General features: G+C 45.8%; 1 protein-coding gene across 2 annotated transcripts in view; it reads left to right on the top strand.

Moving 5' to 3' along the window:
- The window catches only part of UPF1 (UPF1 RNA helicase and ATPase), a 103,943-nt gene that overhangs the window by 73,548 nt on the left and 11,635 nt on the right, over positions 1-18,760 (top strand). The window contains exons 21-22 of one of the 2 annotated variants that reach the window (XM_044268861.1): positions 4,238-4,399; positions 12,519-12,739. In XM_044268861.1, the coding sequence (XP_044124796.1) occupies positions 4,238-4,399; positions 12,519-12,739 (383 nt within the window). Of the gene's footprint in view, positions 1-4,237; positions 4,400-12,488; positions 12,740-18,760 lie in introns of both variants that reach the window. The other variant, XM_044268851.1, reaches the window with a different exon arrangement.

Genomic DNA, 18,760 nt, shown 5'->3' with positions numbered 1-18,760 from the left:
CCCCTTCCATAGGCGGAATGCTGCACTCACTGGATTCGCTGCCGGTCTTGTGCATGACCCCCTTCCATAGGCGGAATGCTGCACTCACTGGATTCGCTGCCGGTCTTGTGCATGACCCCCTTCCATAGGCGGAATGCTGCACTCACTGGATTCGCTGCCGGTCTTGTGCATGACCCCCTTCCTTTAGGCGGAATACTGCACTTCATCGGTTATGGTGCTGGGCAGCCGGCCATGTGTATAACCCCCTTCCATAGGCGGTATGCTGCATTCTCATTGGATTCGCTGCCGGCATTGGACATGCCTTCTTCCCTCAAGCGCCATGCATACACCCTCACTGACTGGGTTCGTTCTCTCGCCGGTAAGTTGCTGGCCGCGTGCATGACCCCCTTCCATGGTGGGATGCTTGCAACTCACTAAATCCACTGCCGGCCATATACATGTTCCCCCTTCCGTAGGCGGTGTTACGGCATTCTCACTGGATTCGCTGCCGGCCATGGGCATGTCTCCTTTCCTCAGGCAACATACACACACTCTCACTGACTGTGTTTGTTCTCTCGCCAGTGTGCTGCTGGCCAGGTGCATGACCCCCATCCATGGCGGGGTGCTCGCATTCTCCCTGGTTGCAATACTGGCCATGGGCATGGCTCCCCCTTCTGGGCAGCATACTGCACTCTCACCAGATACGTTGCTGGCCTCTAAGATGGGTGGAATACTTGCACTCCCATTGGATACGGTGCTGGCCTTGTGCGTGACCACCCCTCATTCCATGGGTGGACTTTTGTACGCTCACAGGACTCACAACTGTCCTTGTATATGCTGTGCTGGACTTGTACTTGTCCCCATTCATTGGCGGAGTAGTTGTACTCTCACAAAATTCGGTGTTTGGTGGATTATTGCACACTCACTTAATGCTAGGATAACCCTGTGCATGTCCCCTTTTCACTAGGTGGACGTTCTGCTGGATGCTGTGTGGCCATGTGCATGGCCCTCTTCTGGGCAGAATATGGTATGTCCTACTTCTCTGAAGTAGGTGCTGGTCTTGGGCATCACCCCCTTGTGGGGCGGGCTTTGCACGCTTGCTGTCTGCAATGTTTGCCAAGTACATTTCCCTCTCTTCTGGGCGGACTGCTTGCGTTCCATCGCATGCCATACTAGTCTTGTGTATGTCCCCCCCTTCCGGTTGCACTTTGCACTTCCGTGGATTCTGTGGGACTCTGTGGCTGGCCCTCTTTGCTGAATGACTATTTCGCAGTGGGCGGACGCTCTTGTGCACTCTGTGCGTTGTTGGGCCGTGTATGCCTTCTCCTTCCGTAGGTGGGTTGGCTTTCTCACTGCTTATGGGGCTGCTTGTACGTATGCCTCCATTCTTCCTGCGACTTGACGTTTTTCTCTTGGGATACGGTGATTGCCGCCGGCCTGGCACTCTTCTCTGAAGAGATCTTTCTGTTCACCTGACCTGGACGGGCTCTATTGCTCTCTACTGCAGCGAGCTGGGTGGTATCCATTCTCTGTTCGGAGGGTATATTGTGTTTCCGTTGTGACGGTATCCACCATATTCGTTGGCCCTTCCGCCTGGGGAGTGTTTGTGGTTCCTAGATGCGTACCCATTAGTTCCCCTGTGGCATTGCTTCCCAGCGCAAGCGGTCACATGGTCGAGAGTGCTGTCTCCAGCGTCCCTCACAGTCTACGTTGGCTCTGGCGGGATTACGGTTCCCTCGCCTGTTGCCATTCCTCCTCTTGGATGCGTTTTGGTTTGAGTCCTTCCTGTTGGCACCCTCCGTGCTTCAGTTTGTTTTGCTACCAGGTTCTAGCCGCTCTTTTCGAGCAGGTCGCCCAACTTCTCTTGGGTGCTCGATTACCCAGGTCTCAGGGACCTCCACTTTCGGTTCATTAGGGTATTCGACTTCTGCGAATTGGTGAGCCGGACATCTCGGAGTAGCGGAGTTCTGCTTTTGAGCGGTCCTGTGGCTTCCCTGTTGCCCACTCCTCCTTGCGGTTGGAGGGTGTCATCCGTCTTCTCGACTGTTTTCTCTCGACTGCTCTGTTTTGGCTTCTCCTGGGACAGTTTTACTCCGATGTGGCTTCTGCCCCGGCCAGGCTTCAGGGGCTGTTCCTTCACTGCCCTCTGGGGAGAACATGGTTGTTCATATGGATGGTCCCGGTGTTCCTTATGACCTCATACTGTCTCCATTGTTCACACTGGCTGTACTAGCTGTGTGCCTATTTACCGGGTTTGCTGCATTCTGTCCTCCCGCTGGGTGCAGATTACTTTTACCATTCTGGGCGATGGTCCTTCTTGGACTTTACCTTCTCGGTAACCTGGCGGGACTACTTTCTTCTGTCAAGATTACCCTTCAAGCCCCCACACCGGGACGGTAGAACACCTTCATGTGGTGGCTACAACGACAAGGACTTTAGCCTGACTTGTCCTGGCGTCTGTTGGATGCTGGCCGGGTCCCTTTCGGTTCCTTCCGTTTGTCATTCTGCTCCCCCACTCCGTGTGGCTACGGGACGGCGTTGCTCGGGGGCCGACGGGACCAGTTTTACCAACCTTTTTGCCCGTGTCACTGATCTGCGCTTACTCGCATTGGGTTTCCTCCCGCCTGCCCAGACGAGTCCAGCGAGCACGCTAGTGTTTGCTCCCGGCCGTGCTTCGTCCAGGTTCTGTTGTCTGACTTAGGATCTTACCTGGGGTTCTTTAGGAAGCTGGGCATTCCCCTACTCTGCCTTTCTCTTCCCATGATTCTGTCTTCTCCAGTCTGGCCTGGACCTGCGACTGGGACTCTGTTACTTGAAGTGTCTGCAGTTTTTTTGCTTGGACATCTCCGACTCTTGTCGACGCTCGGTCTCTTGTTTCCAGGAGGTCCGCGCCAAGGTTGACGGCTCCTGGGTGCTTTCCTCCGCTTTAACCAAATGGCTATTGCTGTGGTTACTGCATCAAGGGCAGGGTTCTGTTTTTTTGGTGTCACCGTTCATTTCACCAGAGCGGTTGGTGCCTCCGGGGCCGGAGGCATTGGGCTTCAGCCATGCCATTGTGCAGGGTGGCCACGGTCTTCCTTGCACTCTTTACCAGGTTCTCCAGAGTGCGTACTCTGGCTTCGGCGGCTGCTGCCTTGGGCCGCCTGGTTTTGCAGGTGGCATTTCCTTGCTGCCTTCGGGTGCTTCGCCTTGGTGCTGTGGTCCCTCCCCTCTTGGACTGCTTTTGAACGTCCCAAGGTCTTCTGTGTCCCCCAAGGAAATTGGGCGAGAAAACGAGATTTTTGTATAACTTACCAGTAAAATCTCTTTCTCGCTCTTTCCTTGGGGGACACAGCACCCACCCATTCATTGTTTTTTTTTTTTTTTTTTCTGCACGGTTTCCGAGTTTTGTTTACCCGTTGGGTAGTTGGCTTGTTGTTTCCACTTGTTGGACTTTGCCTTTTCTCACTACTTGGACACGCAACTGGCAGTCTCTCTCTCCAGGCTGAGGGTATAGCTGATGGAGGAGGGGCTTAACAGTTTTCACTTAGTGTCACGCCTCCTAGGGAGATGAGCTATACCCAAGGTCTTCTGTGTCCCCCAAGGAAAGAGCGAGAAAGAGATTTTACTGGTAAGTTTATACAAAAATCTCGTTTTTTCCTGCTGGTGCAAGTCTAAAGACAAAGATAAAGGTACCATTACAATCCTGTATAGGTGTGCTACAGAGCCATGTAAGCACTGTACATGGCCATATGGGGGTGACAGACTCCCTTTAAAATACTGTCTGCAAGCAGGGCCTTCTTGATTGCTTGGTGACTAGAAGCATGATCCTTTGTGTTTATGCTTGTTACACATTACCTAGTTAGGCTGTGTTCACACTTGTACTCTGGTTTCTGTGCTGAATCTGTCGTATGACAGGTAGCACTAGTGCCTTACGGGCCACATTGACTTGTGGAACTTTGGGTTTCAGTGTGGATAGCTGTCATTTTGATAGTTCTACAAGAGGTGCTTTTTCTATTTTTCCTGTCTAAAATGACTGAAACCAAAGAGAATGGGACCTTGCAGCGCTCATTTTTGAAGTGCACTAAAAAGTAAAGCTGTGCTGTGATTAGCTGCTGCGCTCAACAGACAGGTTGTGACAAGTGTTGGCCTCCTGGTGATAATCATTGATGGTGCTCAGTCTGTTTACATCATAGTTGACAGGATTTCATATGAAACACAGTGATAATTGAAGTAGTTTTCTGTTTGTGTTCTAATTTCTGCTTCCATTATCTTTAAGCTCGACCTTCAAACATGTACTTTCAAACTCATGATCAGATCGGCATGATTAGCTCTGGACCCAGTCATGTAACTGCCATGAACATTCCAATACCATTTAATTTAGTCATGCCTCCAATGCCTCCTCCAAGTTATTTTGGACAAGCCAATGGACCAACTGCAGGTACCTAACATTCATGATTATATAAAGCCTGTTAATCCATAAAAGCTGAGTACATATTAAAACTACAAATATAGGCAGTTAACTGGTATTCAAAAAGACTACTCTTGTTTTTGTTTTTAAGGGGTTGTCCTATTACAACAACTTACCTCCTATTCACTGCATAAGGGATGTGTCTGACCGCTGAGGTCCCCACCGATCACGAGAACAAGTGCTGTTACCTCATTTGAATGGAGCAGCAGACACTTCTCCTTTGTGTCCGCCACTCTAGTCAACTGTGAGACAGCCATAGATAGTAGAGTACATTTAAAATGTTTGAATCTATAGAGCAGTTGCTATGTGGGTGCTGCCATACAGTTTTTGATGTAGGACAGTATGCAAAAAATGTATTTGTGGAAAAAAAAAAGAGGCACCCAAAGATGAAAAAGGACTCAAAAAGTCAAGCAAAGACAGTGACACCACCCTTTAGGTGTGTGATTTAAAGAAGAGATGTGCAGTGTGGATGACGGGTACAGCACCCTGCTAGAACATCTGTGATATGTCTAGGCTACAAGAGGGTTTCCAGCTTTTTAAAGCTTTACTATTGTACAATGACCATATGCAACTTGCTGATATATTTGTGTTTTTTAATTCCTCCCAATTTCTTTCTGTGTTAGTAGGAACAACTGAAAGTTGCCCATACGCATCAGACTAAAGTTAATGAAAAGGGTTGCTTTCAGCCATAAATATCAGGGAAAAATGTATCCACGTTTTTGTCAGACACGCAGGGAGACATTTAAAATTGGCCTATCCATACAGCAGATGCCTCCTAACAATTTAGGTATATCTCTGCCCTGCCGTGTAATAGAAACTGAAGTCTAGAATTTAGCTATAACGTCCACCATTTTCTGGTGAAAGTTATAGTAAATGTAGCAGGTGGCACATAGCCCCGCTCCCTTTTTCTCACCATCTCACCATTTCGGAAAAGTGGCAAGAAGCCTAAAAAGTTGCAGATTATGGTGCACATATGGCGTGCATTATAATGTGCAGCTTCTTTACGCCTCAATAGTGATGTAAAGGGCTTAATAAATGTTAGTCACAGTGTTAGTGTGCCTCACACTACTCTGGAGCTTGCGCCATTTATACCCTGGCCCCCTCCTACCGCCCCGATGTCACCTCCTAGAACTCTGGGTAACTGCACTACTTCGGGATACAGTACCTGCCTTATACATTGTCCCCTGCCATAGGTGGACTAAGTACAATAACATGGGGTTCGGGACCTGCCATATGCATATTCATTGACATAATCACTGGTTACATTGTGTGCTGTATGCATTACCCCCTTAGGTGCAACAATTGCACTCCCACGGGGTACAGGACACTCCTTATGCACTAGTTCTCGCCATTTCACCCCCCCTTTCATAGGTGGAGTATTTTCCCTACCACTGGCTAGTACTTGCCATATGCTTCCACCTTCCTTAGGTAGGTAATTGCACTACCATTGAATACAGTTCTGACTGTCGCGCTATCCTTCCATAGGCGGAGTGTTGCACATCACCGTGCTTTTCTGTTGCATTACCCACTTTGACAAGGATCCATTAGTGGGGGAATAACTAAACATCTTCAGATGCTGCAATTCTGCGGCGCCACGGCTCTAGGTGCCTTCGCTTATTTCACAAGGGAGCGTGGCAAGTCGTTACTCGCAGGTGCTGGTACTCTTACTCTAGTGCTATATGAGTGCCATCAGTGGAACGGTGCTTTTTCCTCCTTGTAGCCTCTTTCCTTTAATGCTGGTTTTGCGCATGATTATAACATCCTCTGTCTTCTCAGGGGGTTTCCTAGCATCACTTGTGTCCTAGAGACCCCGTCTCCATGGGCCCCCGTTATTCCAGTCGGTCATATTGTCTGCATCAATATATAGTGTACTCCATTGCACATATATGTTGAGTACGTTCCAGCGAATCGAGTGTTCTCTATCCACCACTCCTTCTCTGGGACAATGGTTATGCTGGCACTCAGGTTTAGCTGCTACAGCTTGATATCCACATGGGCTATTTTCGCTAATGCTAGAGTTCCTGGTCGCTGCAGTGGGACGTCCCCCTCAGGTAGGGGTACTAGCTTGGCAGTTGCGCCTGTTCAGCGCCCTTCCAGGTAGAGTTTTTTTAAGGTTAGCTCGACTTAACTGGGACAGATTGGTACGTCCCTCCTTCTACAGGGACTTTTCCATTGGTGCGGGTGTGCTAATTGTGTCTACACGAAGCTTCCCACCTTCCCTCCAGAGCCAGTGTTCTGGAAGCATGCGACGTGGACGCCTGGATTTCTCCTTGGCGGGGGTTCTCCCTCCCTACGTGTTTCTTCCCCTCCTTCCCAGGGTTCTACAGAAATCAAGCCGGAGGACATTCCGACAAATCCTAGTCGCTCCGTATTGACACCGTCGCGTGGTACGCCGACCTCGTTCTCCTTCTAGGAAACGTCCCTTGGTAACTGCCGCTCAGAGACTACCTTCACAGGGTCCGGTCCTACATTGGCATTTAGGGTCTTTTGTTGACGGTGTGGCTATTGAAACAGCCATTCTGACGTGGAGAGGGTTGTCGGCGGATGTCACCTGCACTATGATTCGGGCCAGGAAGCCTGCATCGCCTAGAATCTATCAGGACCTGGAGGTCCTTTCTGGGCTGCTGTGAAAGACGAGACATCCCTTCACTCCTTTTTTTTTTTTTTTTTTTTTTTTTTTTTCTCTCTCTCCCCACGGTCCTATCCTTTCTACAATCAGGGTTGGACCTGGTTTAGCCCTTAGTCCTTGATGGGTCAGGTATTGGCGCTTCTATCCTGGGGCAGCTTCCAGTGCACTCTGGTTTCCCTGGTGCCATGGAAACCTTCTTTCAGGGAGTAGCACGTATGGTATCCGAATGCAGTTCTCTCAGCGTTCCAGTCTTCTCCCTTTGAGCCCTTGCCGGGAGATCTCACTCCGGCTCCTGTCCTAGAAGGTAGTCTTTTCTTGTGGCTTTCACCTCCATCAGACAGGCGTCAGAGTTGGGGGCGCTCTCTTGCAGAAAGCCCTTCCTGGTTCTTCACAAGGATAAGGCGGTTCTCCGGCTCATTCCTTCTCCCGAAGGTTGTCTCTGACTTCCATATCAATTAGGACATTTTTGGACGTTTGTTGTTAGAGCTCCAATCATTATTTTGCAGCCTCCAATCTCTTCCGGCGTACGGAACCCCTTTTGGTCTTCCGAAGGGTCCTCGCTAGGGATTGGCGGCCTCCAAGGTGGCGATTGCATGTTGGATTCAGTCTGCAACTGCTGAAACATACCGCACCCGGAGCAGGGTTCCGCCCATAGGTGTCACTGCTCACTCCACAGAGAGGTGGGCACTTATTGGGCTCAGGGTAATTGTGCTTCGGCTGCTCAGTTGTGTAAGACTGCTACTGGTCCTCCTAACACACGTTCACAAAAATTTACCAGGTGCATACTTATGCATCGGCGGTCCCTGCCTTGGGCTGCGTGGTCTTGCAGGCGACAGTTCTTAGATGCCTGCAGGGACGATTGCTTCCATGGGTCTGTGGACTGCTTTTAGACGTCCCACGGTTCCTGTGTCCCCCAATGACTATGGGTGAGAAAAGGAGATTTTTGTATAACTTACCGGTAAAATCTTTCTCGCTTTTATTGCGGGACACAGATCCCACCCAGTATTGTTGTTTGACCACAGTTGTAGCTGTTACTGGTTAGAACTCTGTTGGGTCTTTTGGCATGGCTGGTGTTCCATGTTTTTTCTTTGGCTTGCTTCTCCTACTGCTTGTACACAAACTGAAGCTCTCTCTCCAGACTGGAGGGGGTATAGCTGCCAGGGGAGGAGTGAACAGCTTTTACTAGTGTCAACGCCTCCTAGAGGACATATACTCACAGTTCCTGTGGTGGCTCTCAAATCAATCTGTGTAGATGGGGAAATCCTTTCCGTCCACGTCTTGGGCTGTCATTACCACCCCCAAACAGTCCAAGGAATGTGAACACTGAACTCCTATCCTAAGGGTCTGCTGAGCCAGATCCAGTAAGACAATACTACATCTGTAGCGTACGTCAGTCATCCAAGGCAGGACCCGCAGCTCAGCAATAATGGCAGAATCGGCCAAGATACTAAGGTGTGCGGAGGAGCCGGCTTATCAGTCCACATCCCAGGGGTGGACAATTGTTTAGTAGACTTCCTGAGCAGGATACTGATAGACCCAGGTGAGTGGTCTCTCCTCCGGAAGTCTTCGAGGCAGTGTCCCTGGTTGGGTCGCCCTGTCATGGGGCTGATGGCCTCCAGACTCAACCATAAACTACCCACTGTCATATGGATGCATGACCCCTTGGGGTGTGCAGTGGATGTCCTGGTTGCTCTCTGGAAAGACTTCAGCCTCCTGCAGTTATTCTTCTCCCCCATCCCCCCCCCCCCCCCAGCCACCCACCTCTCAATCTACTGCCCAAGGTTCTGCTGGATCAAAATGTAGGGCATCCTGATCGAGTCTTATCTCACTCGATTGGCCTTGTCGGCCATGGTATGCAGAATTAGTCCTGCCCTAAAAAGCTATGTAGATTTTCAAATAGCCTGCTACGGACAATGATGAAATGAGGAAACCTGCTTCGGCTAAAATCTACCGTAGGTTTTTTTAAGTATTTTTTAATTGGTGAGGGGAGCATCACCTACCATCACTTTGTTTCTTTTTAGGGTTCTCTCCTTCTTGCGACACGGTTTGGACCTGGACCTCAAACTCTGTTCCCTTTAAACGTATAGGTTTCTATTCTTTTTAAACAGTCATGGAATGTGAACTTGGTCCTTAATGTCACTCAGTCGATTCCATTTGACCCCTTCAGGAATTTTGCTTTGTCTCCTGTCATAGAAGGTAGCCTTTTTGATTGCAATCACTTTTGTTAGATAGATGTCTAAATAAGTGGCCCTTCCCTGCAAGGCCTCCTTTCTGGTACTTTGCCAGGATAAGGCAGCTCTCCTCCTTATAACCATGTTTTCTACCAAAGGTTTTTTTTCCAACCCCTTTCATCTCAAAGAGGACATTGTCCTTACTTCCTTTTGCCCTTCTATGTCCCATCCTCGGGAAAACGCCCTCTCCATTTAGGTGTTGTCCATGCTCTCCATATTTAATTTTCTTTAATGGCCACTTCTGCCGCACATATTCTTGCACTTTGCTTCCTGGTTCGTAAGCTGCTGCAGGGCACTGTGTTCAAGGTGTCTAGGTGACTGTGGATTAGCTCCTTGGGGTCTATTGCTCTCTTCCTCCCCTGTAGACTGCTTTTGAACAGTCCTGTGTCCCCCCCAGTGTCATAGGCGGAAAAGGAGTGTCCCTCAATAACCCAGACAAGAGAGATTTTACAGATGAGAACACAAACTATTAGCTTTTTTAAAGTAGTAAAACACAACTATATAAACATGGTATCGCCATAATAGTACTGGCCCACAGAATAAAGTTTAACTGTACATCTTTATCGCATTGCTGACACTGTAAAGACAAACTTTTAGCTTTTTTTTCCCCATTTGCACCCCACTTTTATTTATTTTTTATAGTTTTCTCAACACATTAAGGCTACTTTCACACTAGCGTTTTGGCTTTCAGTTTGTTAAATCCGTTATAGGCTCTCACAAACGGTCCAAAAGTGATCAGTTTTGCCCTAATGCATTCTGATTGAAAAAGGATCCGCTCATAATGAATCAGTTTGCCTTCGTTCCGTCTCCATTCCGCTTCGGAGGCGGACCCCAAAACGCTACTTTGCAGTGTTTTGGTGTCCGTCTGACGAAACTGAGCCAAACGGATCCGTTCTGACACACAATAAGTCAATGGGGACGGATCCATTTTCTATGACATAATCTGGCACAATAGAAAATGGATCCATCCTCCATGGTGTTCAAGACGGATCAGTCTTGGCTATGTTATAGATAATACAAACGGCTGTATTATCTGAACAGAACAGTCTGTTCACATCCATGACTGATCCGCAACAAACACGAGTGTGAAAGTAGCCCAAGTTGCACTTTTAATGGATTACATAGACTGCAAAAAACAATCCCTCATTACAACTGACAATTGAAAAATAAGAAAATGAATGAATCTTTGAAGGCAGGGAGGGAAAAACAAAAAACGGTATCTCTGCTTAATCTTAAAGGGTTAAAAGCTGTAACTCCATTAAGGGCACTTTCACACTAGCGTTTTTCTTTTCCGACATACAGTTCCGCCCTAGGGGCTCTATACCGGAAAAGAACTGATCAGTTATATCCCCATGCACGCTGAGTGGAGAACAATCCGTTCAGGATGTCTTCAGTTCAGTCTTTCTGACTGATCAGGATGGAGATAATGCCACAGCATGCTACAGTTTTATCTCCGGCCCAAAAAACTGAACACTTGGCTGAATGCCGTATCCGGCATTTTTTTTCCATAGGAATGTATTAGTGCCAGGTCCAGCATTCAAAATACTAGAATGCCAGATCAGTCCTTCTGGTCTGCGCATGCACAGACTGAAAAAAAGGTAAAAAGAAATATGCCGGATCTGTTTTTCTGGTGACACCGGAAAGACGGATCCGGCATTTAAATGCATTTGTAAGACTGATCGGGCATTTTGCAGACTGATTGAATCCTGATCAGTCTTACAAATGCCATCAGTTCGGGCGGCAGAACTGCTTGCCGGATCACTTTGCTGCAAGTGTAAGGCCTCTTTCACACGGGAAAAGGTGCAGGTGCGTTGCGGGAACATGCGCGATTTTTCCACGTGAGTGCAAAACATTCTAAAAAGTTTTGCACGCGCGTGAGAAAAATCGGCATGTTTGGTACCCGAACTTCTTCACAGAAGTTCGGGCTTGGGATCGGTGTTCTGTAGATTGTATTTTCCCTTATAACATGGTTATAAGGGAAAATAGCATTCTGAATACAGAATGCATAGTACAATAGGGCTGGAGGGGTTAAAAAAAAAAATTTTAACTCTCCTTAATCCACTTGTTCGTGCAGCCGACATCTCTTCTGTCTTCATCTGTGAGCAATAGGACCTTTTGACGTCACTGCGTTCATCACATGATCCATCACCATGGTTATGAGCGTAGTGATGTCATCAAAGGTCCTATTGCTCACAGATAAAGACAGAAGCGATGCCGGCTGCGCGAACAAGTGGATTAAGGAGAGTTAAATTATTTTATTTAATTTTTTTAAACCCCTTCAGCACTATTTTACTGTGCATTCTGTATCCAGAATGCTATTTTCCCTTATAACCATGTTATAAGGGAAAATAATAATCGGGTCTCCATCCTGATCGTCTCCTAGCAACCATGCGTGAAAATCGCACTGCATCCGCACTTGCTTGCGGATGCTTGCGATTTTCAAGCAGTCCTATTCACTTCTATGGGGCCTGCATTGCGTGAAAAACGCACAAAATAGAGCATGCTGCGATTTTCACGCAACGCACAAGTGAAGCGTGAAAATTGCCGCTCATGTGACCAGCCCCATAGAAATGAATGGGTCCTGATTCAGTGCGGGTGCAATGCGTTCAACTCGTGCATTTCCCCCTTCGCGGAAAACTCGCCCGTGTGAAAGGGGCCTAAAGAGTGCTTGTTTGCAGGTCTCTATAAATAAGCATTAGAAATATGTATGTGCTCAAGCTATGCCGTACTGTTTTAGTTGAGTTGATAAGCTGGAGAGTAGATACCTTTTAGTGCCCACGAAGGAAACCTTTAATCAAGCAGCTTGTTTTAAGGTAAATCCACATGTGGACAGAAAAGTCACAGCGTTTTACAATAGCAACCAAGTAGATGAATTTTAAACTTGCCACATGCTGTTCAAATAATCCATGGGCAATTAAAAAATTGAGAAGCGGAGAGCGTGTCAATTTGCACTGCTGACTGGATTCGTTGACAAATCCACATATAACTAATCCAAAGTGGATTGTTCTACTACAACTTGGGTAGTGCGACATACCCTTGAAGTAAAACTGCTTGATAAAATATTGTTTGTATATATAAGAATGTCTGGCTACTACTCAGTATTTTGCTGTTTTGTATCAAGACTTAATGGCTAGTAATTACACTGCAATGTGTTGTGCTTATGATGTTCTTTGAAAGTTTTATATTAATCATCTTGCAGCTCATTCATACATTGACCGTATTTCCCAAGGTCGTGGAATGACTAAAGGGAAATCACCACGTGGTGGACGCCAGAAACAGAGGGGCATTGGGCTTCAAGGCATGAGTCAGGGAAATATGCCAAATAGTCAGGCCAGTCAAGATGTTGTATCCCAACCATTCTCTCAAGGACCCCTTACCCAAGGATACATATCCATGAGCCAGCCATCACAAATGAGCCAGCCAGGGCTTTCTCAACCAGAATTATCACAGGTATTAAAGATTTTTTTTTATTTTTTTTAGTTTGCCACTTCCTTGCTAACTGCATGAAATCTTACTGTACATTTCAAAGTCTCAGTACATGAGCTAAATATGGCCACTAACTGGCTACACAATGAAAATGGGTATCAGGAATCTTGTACTGTGGTTGTATGTTGTTCCTTACAAGTGGCTGCAAAAATGAATCTGTTCCCATCTATAAACTTAGAATGTGCTGTTTCTGACCATTCTGTAACATACGTTAGGGGAAACTCATTGCTCGTAGAAGCCAATCGGTGTTATCCTTTTCAAGAGTACTTTAAAGGGGTTGTCCGAGTTGTGTATTAAAAAAAAATATATATATATATATATATATATATATATATATATATATATATATATATATATATATATATAATCTGATCTTCATCTAAGTCACAACAATAGACAATCGCAGTCTGCTTAAACTTATAACACACAGAATTAAATGTTACTATGTTTTTATTGAACACACCATGTAAACATTCACAGTGCAGGTGGAAAAAGTATGTGAACCCTTGGATTTAATAACTGGTTGAACCTCTTTTGGCAGCAATAACTTCAACCAAACGTTTCCTGTAGTTGCATATCAGATGTGCACAACGGTCAGGAGTAATTCTTGACCATTCCTCTTTACAGAACTGTTTTTGTTCAGCAATATTTTTGGGATGTCTGGTGTGAATCGCTTTCTTGAGGTCATGCCACAGCATCTCAATCGGGTTGAGGTCAGGACTCTGACTGGGCCACTCCAGAAGGCGTATTTTCTTCTGTTTAAGCCATTCTGTTGATTTACTTATATGCTTTGGGGGGTCGTCCTGTTGCAACACCCATCTTCTGTTGAGCTTCAGCTGGTAGACAGATGGCGTTAAGTTCTCTTGCAAAATGTCTTGATAAACTTGAGAATCCATTTTTCCTTCGATAATGGCAATCCGTCCAGGCCCTGACGCAGCAAAGCAGCCCCAAACCATGATTCCCCCACCACCATACCTCACAGTTGGGATGAGGTTTTGATGTTGGTGTTGGTGTGCTGTGCCTCTTTTTCTCCACACATAGTTTTGTGTTTCTTTGGTTTCATCTGTCCACAGAATATTTTGCAAGTACTGCTGTGGAACATCCAGGTGCTCTTGTGCCAACTGTAAACGTGCAGCAATGTATTTTTATTTTTATTTTTTGGGACAGCAATGGCTTCCTCCTCTGTGGTATCCACCCATGAAATCCATTCTTGTTTAGTGTTTTACGTATCGTAGATTCGCTAACAGGGATGTTAGCACTTGCCAGAGACTTTTGTAAGTCTTTAGCTAACACTCTAGGATTCTTCTTCACCTCATTGAGCAAGCTGCACTGTGCTCTTGCAGTCATCTTTACAGGATGGCCACTCCTAGGGAGAGTAGCAGCAGTGCTGAACTTTCTCAATTTATAGACCATTTTTCTTACCGTGGACTGATGAACAGCAAGGCTTTTGGAGATCTTTTTCTAACCCTTTCCAGCTTTATGCAAGTCAACAATTCTTAATTGTATGTCTTCTGAGAGCTCTTTTGTGTGAGGCATCATTCACATCAGGCAATGCTTCTTATGAAAAGCAAACCCAGAACTAGTGTATGCTTTTTATAGAGCAGGGCAGTTGTAACAAACACCTCCAATCTCATGTCATTGATTGGCCTCCAGTTGGCTGACACCTCACTCCAATTAGCTTTTGGAGAGGTCATTAGTCTAGGGGTTCACATAACTTTTTCCATCTGCACTGTGAATGTTTACATGGTGTGTTCAATACAAACATGGTAACATTTAACTCTGTGTGTTAGTTAAGGCAGACTGAGATTGTCTATTGTTGTGACTTAGATGAAGATCAGATCACATTTTATGACCAATTTGTGCAGAAATCCATCATTCCAATGGGGGTGCACATGCTTTTTCTTGCAACTGTGTGTGTGTGTGTGTGTGTGTGTGTGTGTGTATAAATATATACAGTACAGACCAAAAGTTTGGACACACCTTCTCATTCGAAGAGTTTTCTTTATTTTCATGACTATGAAAATTGTAGATTCACACTGAAGGCATCAAAACTATGAATTAACACATGTGGAATTATATACATAACAACAAAGTGTGAAACAACTGAAAATATGTCCTATTCTAGGTTCTTCAAAGTAGCCACCTTTTGCTTTGATTACTGCTTTGCACATTCTTGGCATTCTCTTGATGAGCTTCAAGAGGTAGTCACCTGAAATGGTTTTCCAACAGTCTTGAAGGAGTTCCCAGAGATGCTTAGCACTTGTTGGCCCTTTTGCCTTCACTCTGCGATCCAGCTCACCCCAAACCATTTCGATTGGGTTCAGGTCCGGTGACCGATGGTCAAATAGCCCTTACACAGCCTGGAGGTGTGTTTGGGGTCATTGTCCTGTTGAAAAATAAATGATGGTCCAACTAAATGCAAACCGGATGGAATACCATGCCGCTGCAAGATGCTGTGGTAGCCATGCTGGTTCAGTATGCCTTCAATTTTAAATAAATCCCCAACTGTGTCACCAGCAAAGCACCCCCACACCATCACACCTCCTCCTCCATGCTTCATGGTGGGAACCAGGCATGTAGAGTCCATCCGTTCACCTTTTCTGCGTCGCACAAAGACACAGTGGTTGGAACCAAAGATCTCAAATTTGGACTCATCGGACCAAAGCACAGATTTCCACTGGTCTAATGTCCATTCCTTGTGTTCTTTAGCCCAAACAAGTCTCTTCTGCTTGTTGCCTGTCCTTAGCAGTGGTTTCCTAGCAGATATTCTACCATGAAGGCCTGATTCACACAGTCTCCTCTTAACAGTTGTTCTAGAGATGTGTCTGCTGCTAGAACTGTGTGTGGCATTGACCTGGTCTCTAATCTGAGCTGCTGTTAACCTGCGATTTCTGAGGCTGGTGACTCGGATGAACTTATCCTCCGCAGCAGAGGTGACTCTTGGTCTTCCTTTCCTGGGGAGGTCCGCATGTGTGCCAGTTTCTTTGTAGCCCTTGATGTTTTTTGTGGCTGCACTTGGGGACACTTGCAAAGGTTTTTCAAATTTTTCGGACTGACTGACCTTTATTTCTTAACCCCTTAAGGACACAGGGCGTACAGGTACGCCCTTGTGCCCTGGTACTTAAGGACACAGGGCGTACATGTACGCCCTGTGTATTTCTGATCACTGCCGTGCGGCTGGCAGTGATCGGAACCCGGTGCCTGCTCAAATCATTGAGCAGGCACCTAGGCTAAATGCGCTGGGGGGTCCCGTGACCCCCCCATGTCGGCGATCGCGGCAAACCGCAGGTCAATTCAGACCTGCGGTTTGCTGCGATTTCTGCAGTTTCTGATCCCCGCGGTCCCTGACCGCGGGGATCAGAAACTTTAGTATGCCGAAAATATATCTGTATCCCCCCCTCCCCTGCACCCCTTAGTGATTTTTGCCGGGTGGGAGGTGCAGGGGGAGGGTTGCGGGCGGTGCGGCAGGCGGGATCGCGATCCCCCGCCCGCCTCCCATTGCGTAATCGTTGGCGTCTAGTGGGTATACCAGGGTGCCAGCACATTGCTGGCACCCTGGTATAAACGGCTGACATCGGTGATGCGATGTCAGCCGTTTAACCCTTTCCATACAGCGGTCCGTACGGACCGCTGTATGGAAAAGGTTAACAGCGCAGGGAGCTCCCTCCCTCTCCCATCGGGGGGCTGCTGTGCCTTTGCAGCCCCTCCGAATGGAGAGGGAGAGAGCTCCCAGGCAGCCCCCCAAGCCCTGTCCTTACCCTTCCCCGTCTGCGCAGTTCTGACCATAACTGAGCAGACAGGGAAGGTTCCCATGGCAACAGGACGCCTTCTCAGGCGTCCTGCTGTCCATGGTGCTGAACAGATCTGTGCTGAAAGGCATAGATCTGTTCAGACAAAGTGTAAAATACAGTACAGTACTATATATTGTACTGTACTGTATTATACAGACATCAGACCCACTGGATCTTCAAGAACCAAGTGGCTCTGGGTCAAAAAGAAAGTGAAAAAAAGTGAAAATAAAGTAAAAATCAAAAAACACATTTATCATAAAAAAAAATGAAATTCCCTACACATGTTTGGTATCGTCGCGTCCGTAACGACCTGATCTATAAAACGGTCATGTTACTTTACCCAAACAGTGAACGACATAAAAATAAAAAATTAAAAACTATGATGAAATTGAAATTTTGCCCACCTTACTTCCCCAAAAAGTTAATAAAAGTGATCAAAAAAGTTGTATGTACTCCAAAATTGTAACAATCAAACCGTCATCTCATCCCGCAAAAGTCATACCCTACCCAAGATAATCGCCCCAAAACTGAAAAAACTATGGCTCTTAGACTATGGAAACACTAAAACATGATTTTTTTTTTTGTTTCAAAAATGAAATCATTGTGTAAAACTTACATAAATAAAAAAAAGTATACATATTGGGTATCGCCGCGTCCGTATCGACCGGCTCTATAAAAATATCACATGACCTAACCCCTCAGGTGACCACCGTAAAAAAAAAAAAAAAGTGTAAAAAAAAGCAATTTTTTGTCATCTTACTTCACAAAAAGTGTAACAGCAAGCGATCAAAAAGTCTTATGCACCCCAAAATAGTGCCAATAAAACCGTAATCTCATCCCGCAAAAAATGAGACCCTACTTGAGATAATCGCCCAAAAACTAAAAAAAACTATGGCTCTTAGACTATGGAGACACTAAAACTTTTTTTTTTTTTAATTAATTCATTGTGTAAAACTTACATAAATAAAAAAAATTGTATACATATTAGGTATCGCCGCGTCCGTGACAACCTGCTCTATAAAATTACCACATGATCTAACCTGTCAGATGAATGTTGTAAATAAAAAAAAAAAAACGGTGCCAAAAAAGCTATTTCCTTGCCGCACAAAAAGTGTAATATAGAGCAACCAAAAATCATATGTACCCTGAACTAGTACCAACAAAACTGCCACCTTATCCCGTAGTTTCTAAAATGGGGTCACTTTTTTGGAGTTTCTACTCTAGGGGTGCATCAGGGGGGCTTCAAATGGGACATGGTGTCAATAAAACCAGTCCAGCAAAATCTGCTTTCCAAAAACCGTATGGCATTCCTTTCCTTCTGCGCCCTGTCGTGTGCCCGTACAGCAGTTTACGACCACATATGGGGTGTTTCTGTAAACTACAGAATCAGGGCCATAAATAATGAGTTTTGTTTGGCTGTTAACCCTTGCTTTGTAACTGGAAAAAAAAATATTAAAATGGAAAATCTGCCAAAAAAGTGAAATTTTGAAATTGTATCTCTATTTTCCATTAAATCTTGTGCAACACCTAAAGGGTTAACAAACTTTGTAAAATCAGTTTTGAATACCTTGAGGGGTGTAGTTTCTTAGATGGGGTCACTTTTATAGAGTTTCTACTCTAGGGGTGCATCAGGGGGCTTCAAATGGGACATGGTGTCAAAAAAACAGTCCAGCAAAACCTGCCTTCCAAAAACCATATGGCGCACCTTTCACTCTACGCCCCGCTGTGTGGCCGTACAGTAGTTTACGGCCACATATGGGGTGTTTCTGTAAACGGCAGAGTCAGGGCAATAAAGATACAGTCTTTGGCTGTTAACCCTTGCTTTGTTAGTGGAAAAAATGGGTTAAAATGGAAAATTAGCCAAAAAAATGAAATTCTCAAATTTCATCCCCATTTGCCAATAACTCTTGTGCAACACCTAAAGGGTTAACGAAGTTTGTAAAATCAGTTTTGAATACCTTGAGGGGTGTAGTTTATAGAATGGGGTCATTTTTGGGTGGTTTCTATTATGTAAGCCTCGCAAAGTGACTTCAGAGCTGTAGTGGTCCCTAAAAATTGGGTTTTTGTAAATTTCTGAAAAATTTCAAGATTTGCTTCTAAACTTCTAAGCCTTGTAACATCCCCAAAAAATAAAATATCATTCCCAAAATAATTCAAACATGAAGTAGACATATGGGGAATGTAAAGGCATCAC

The sequence above is a fragment of the Bufo gargarizans genome, chromosome 1 (genome assembly GCF_014858855.1).
Source record: "Bufo gargarizans isolate SCDJY-AF-19 chromosome 1, ASM1485885v1, whole genome shotgun sequence".
In the NCBI taxonomy this organism is placed as follows: domain Eukaryota; kingdom Metazoa; phylum Chordata; class Amphibia; order Anura; family Bufonidae; genus Bufo; species Bufo gargarizans.
Note: the sequence above shows the minus strand (reverse complement) of the source record. Positions and strands in the feature narration are given on the sequence as shown.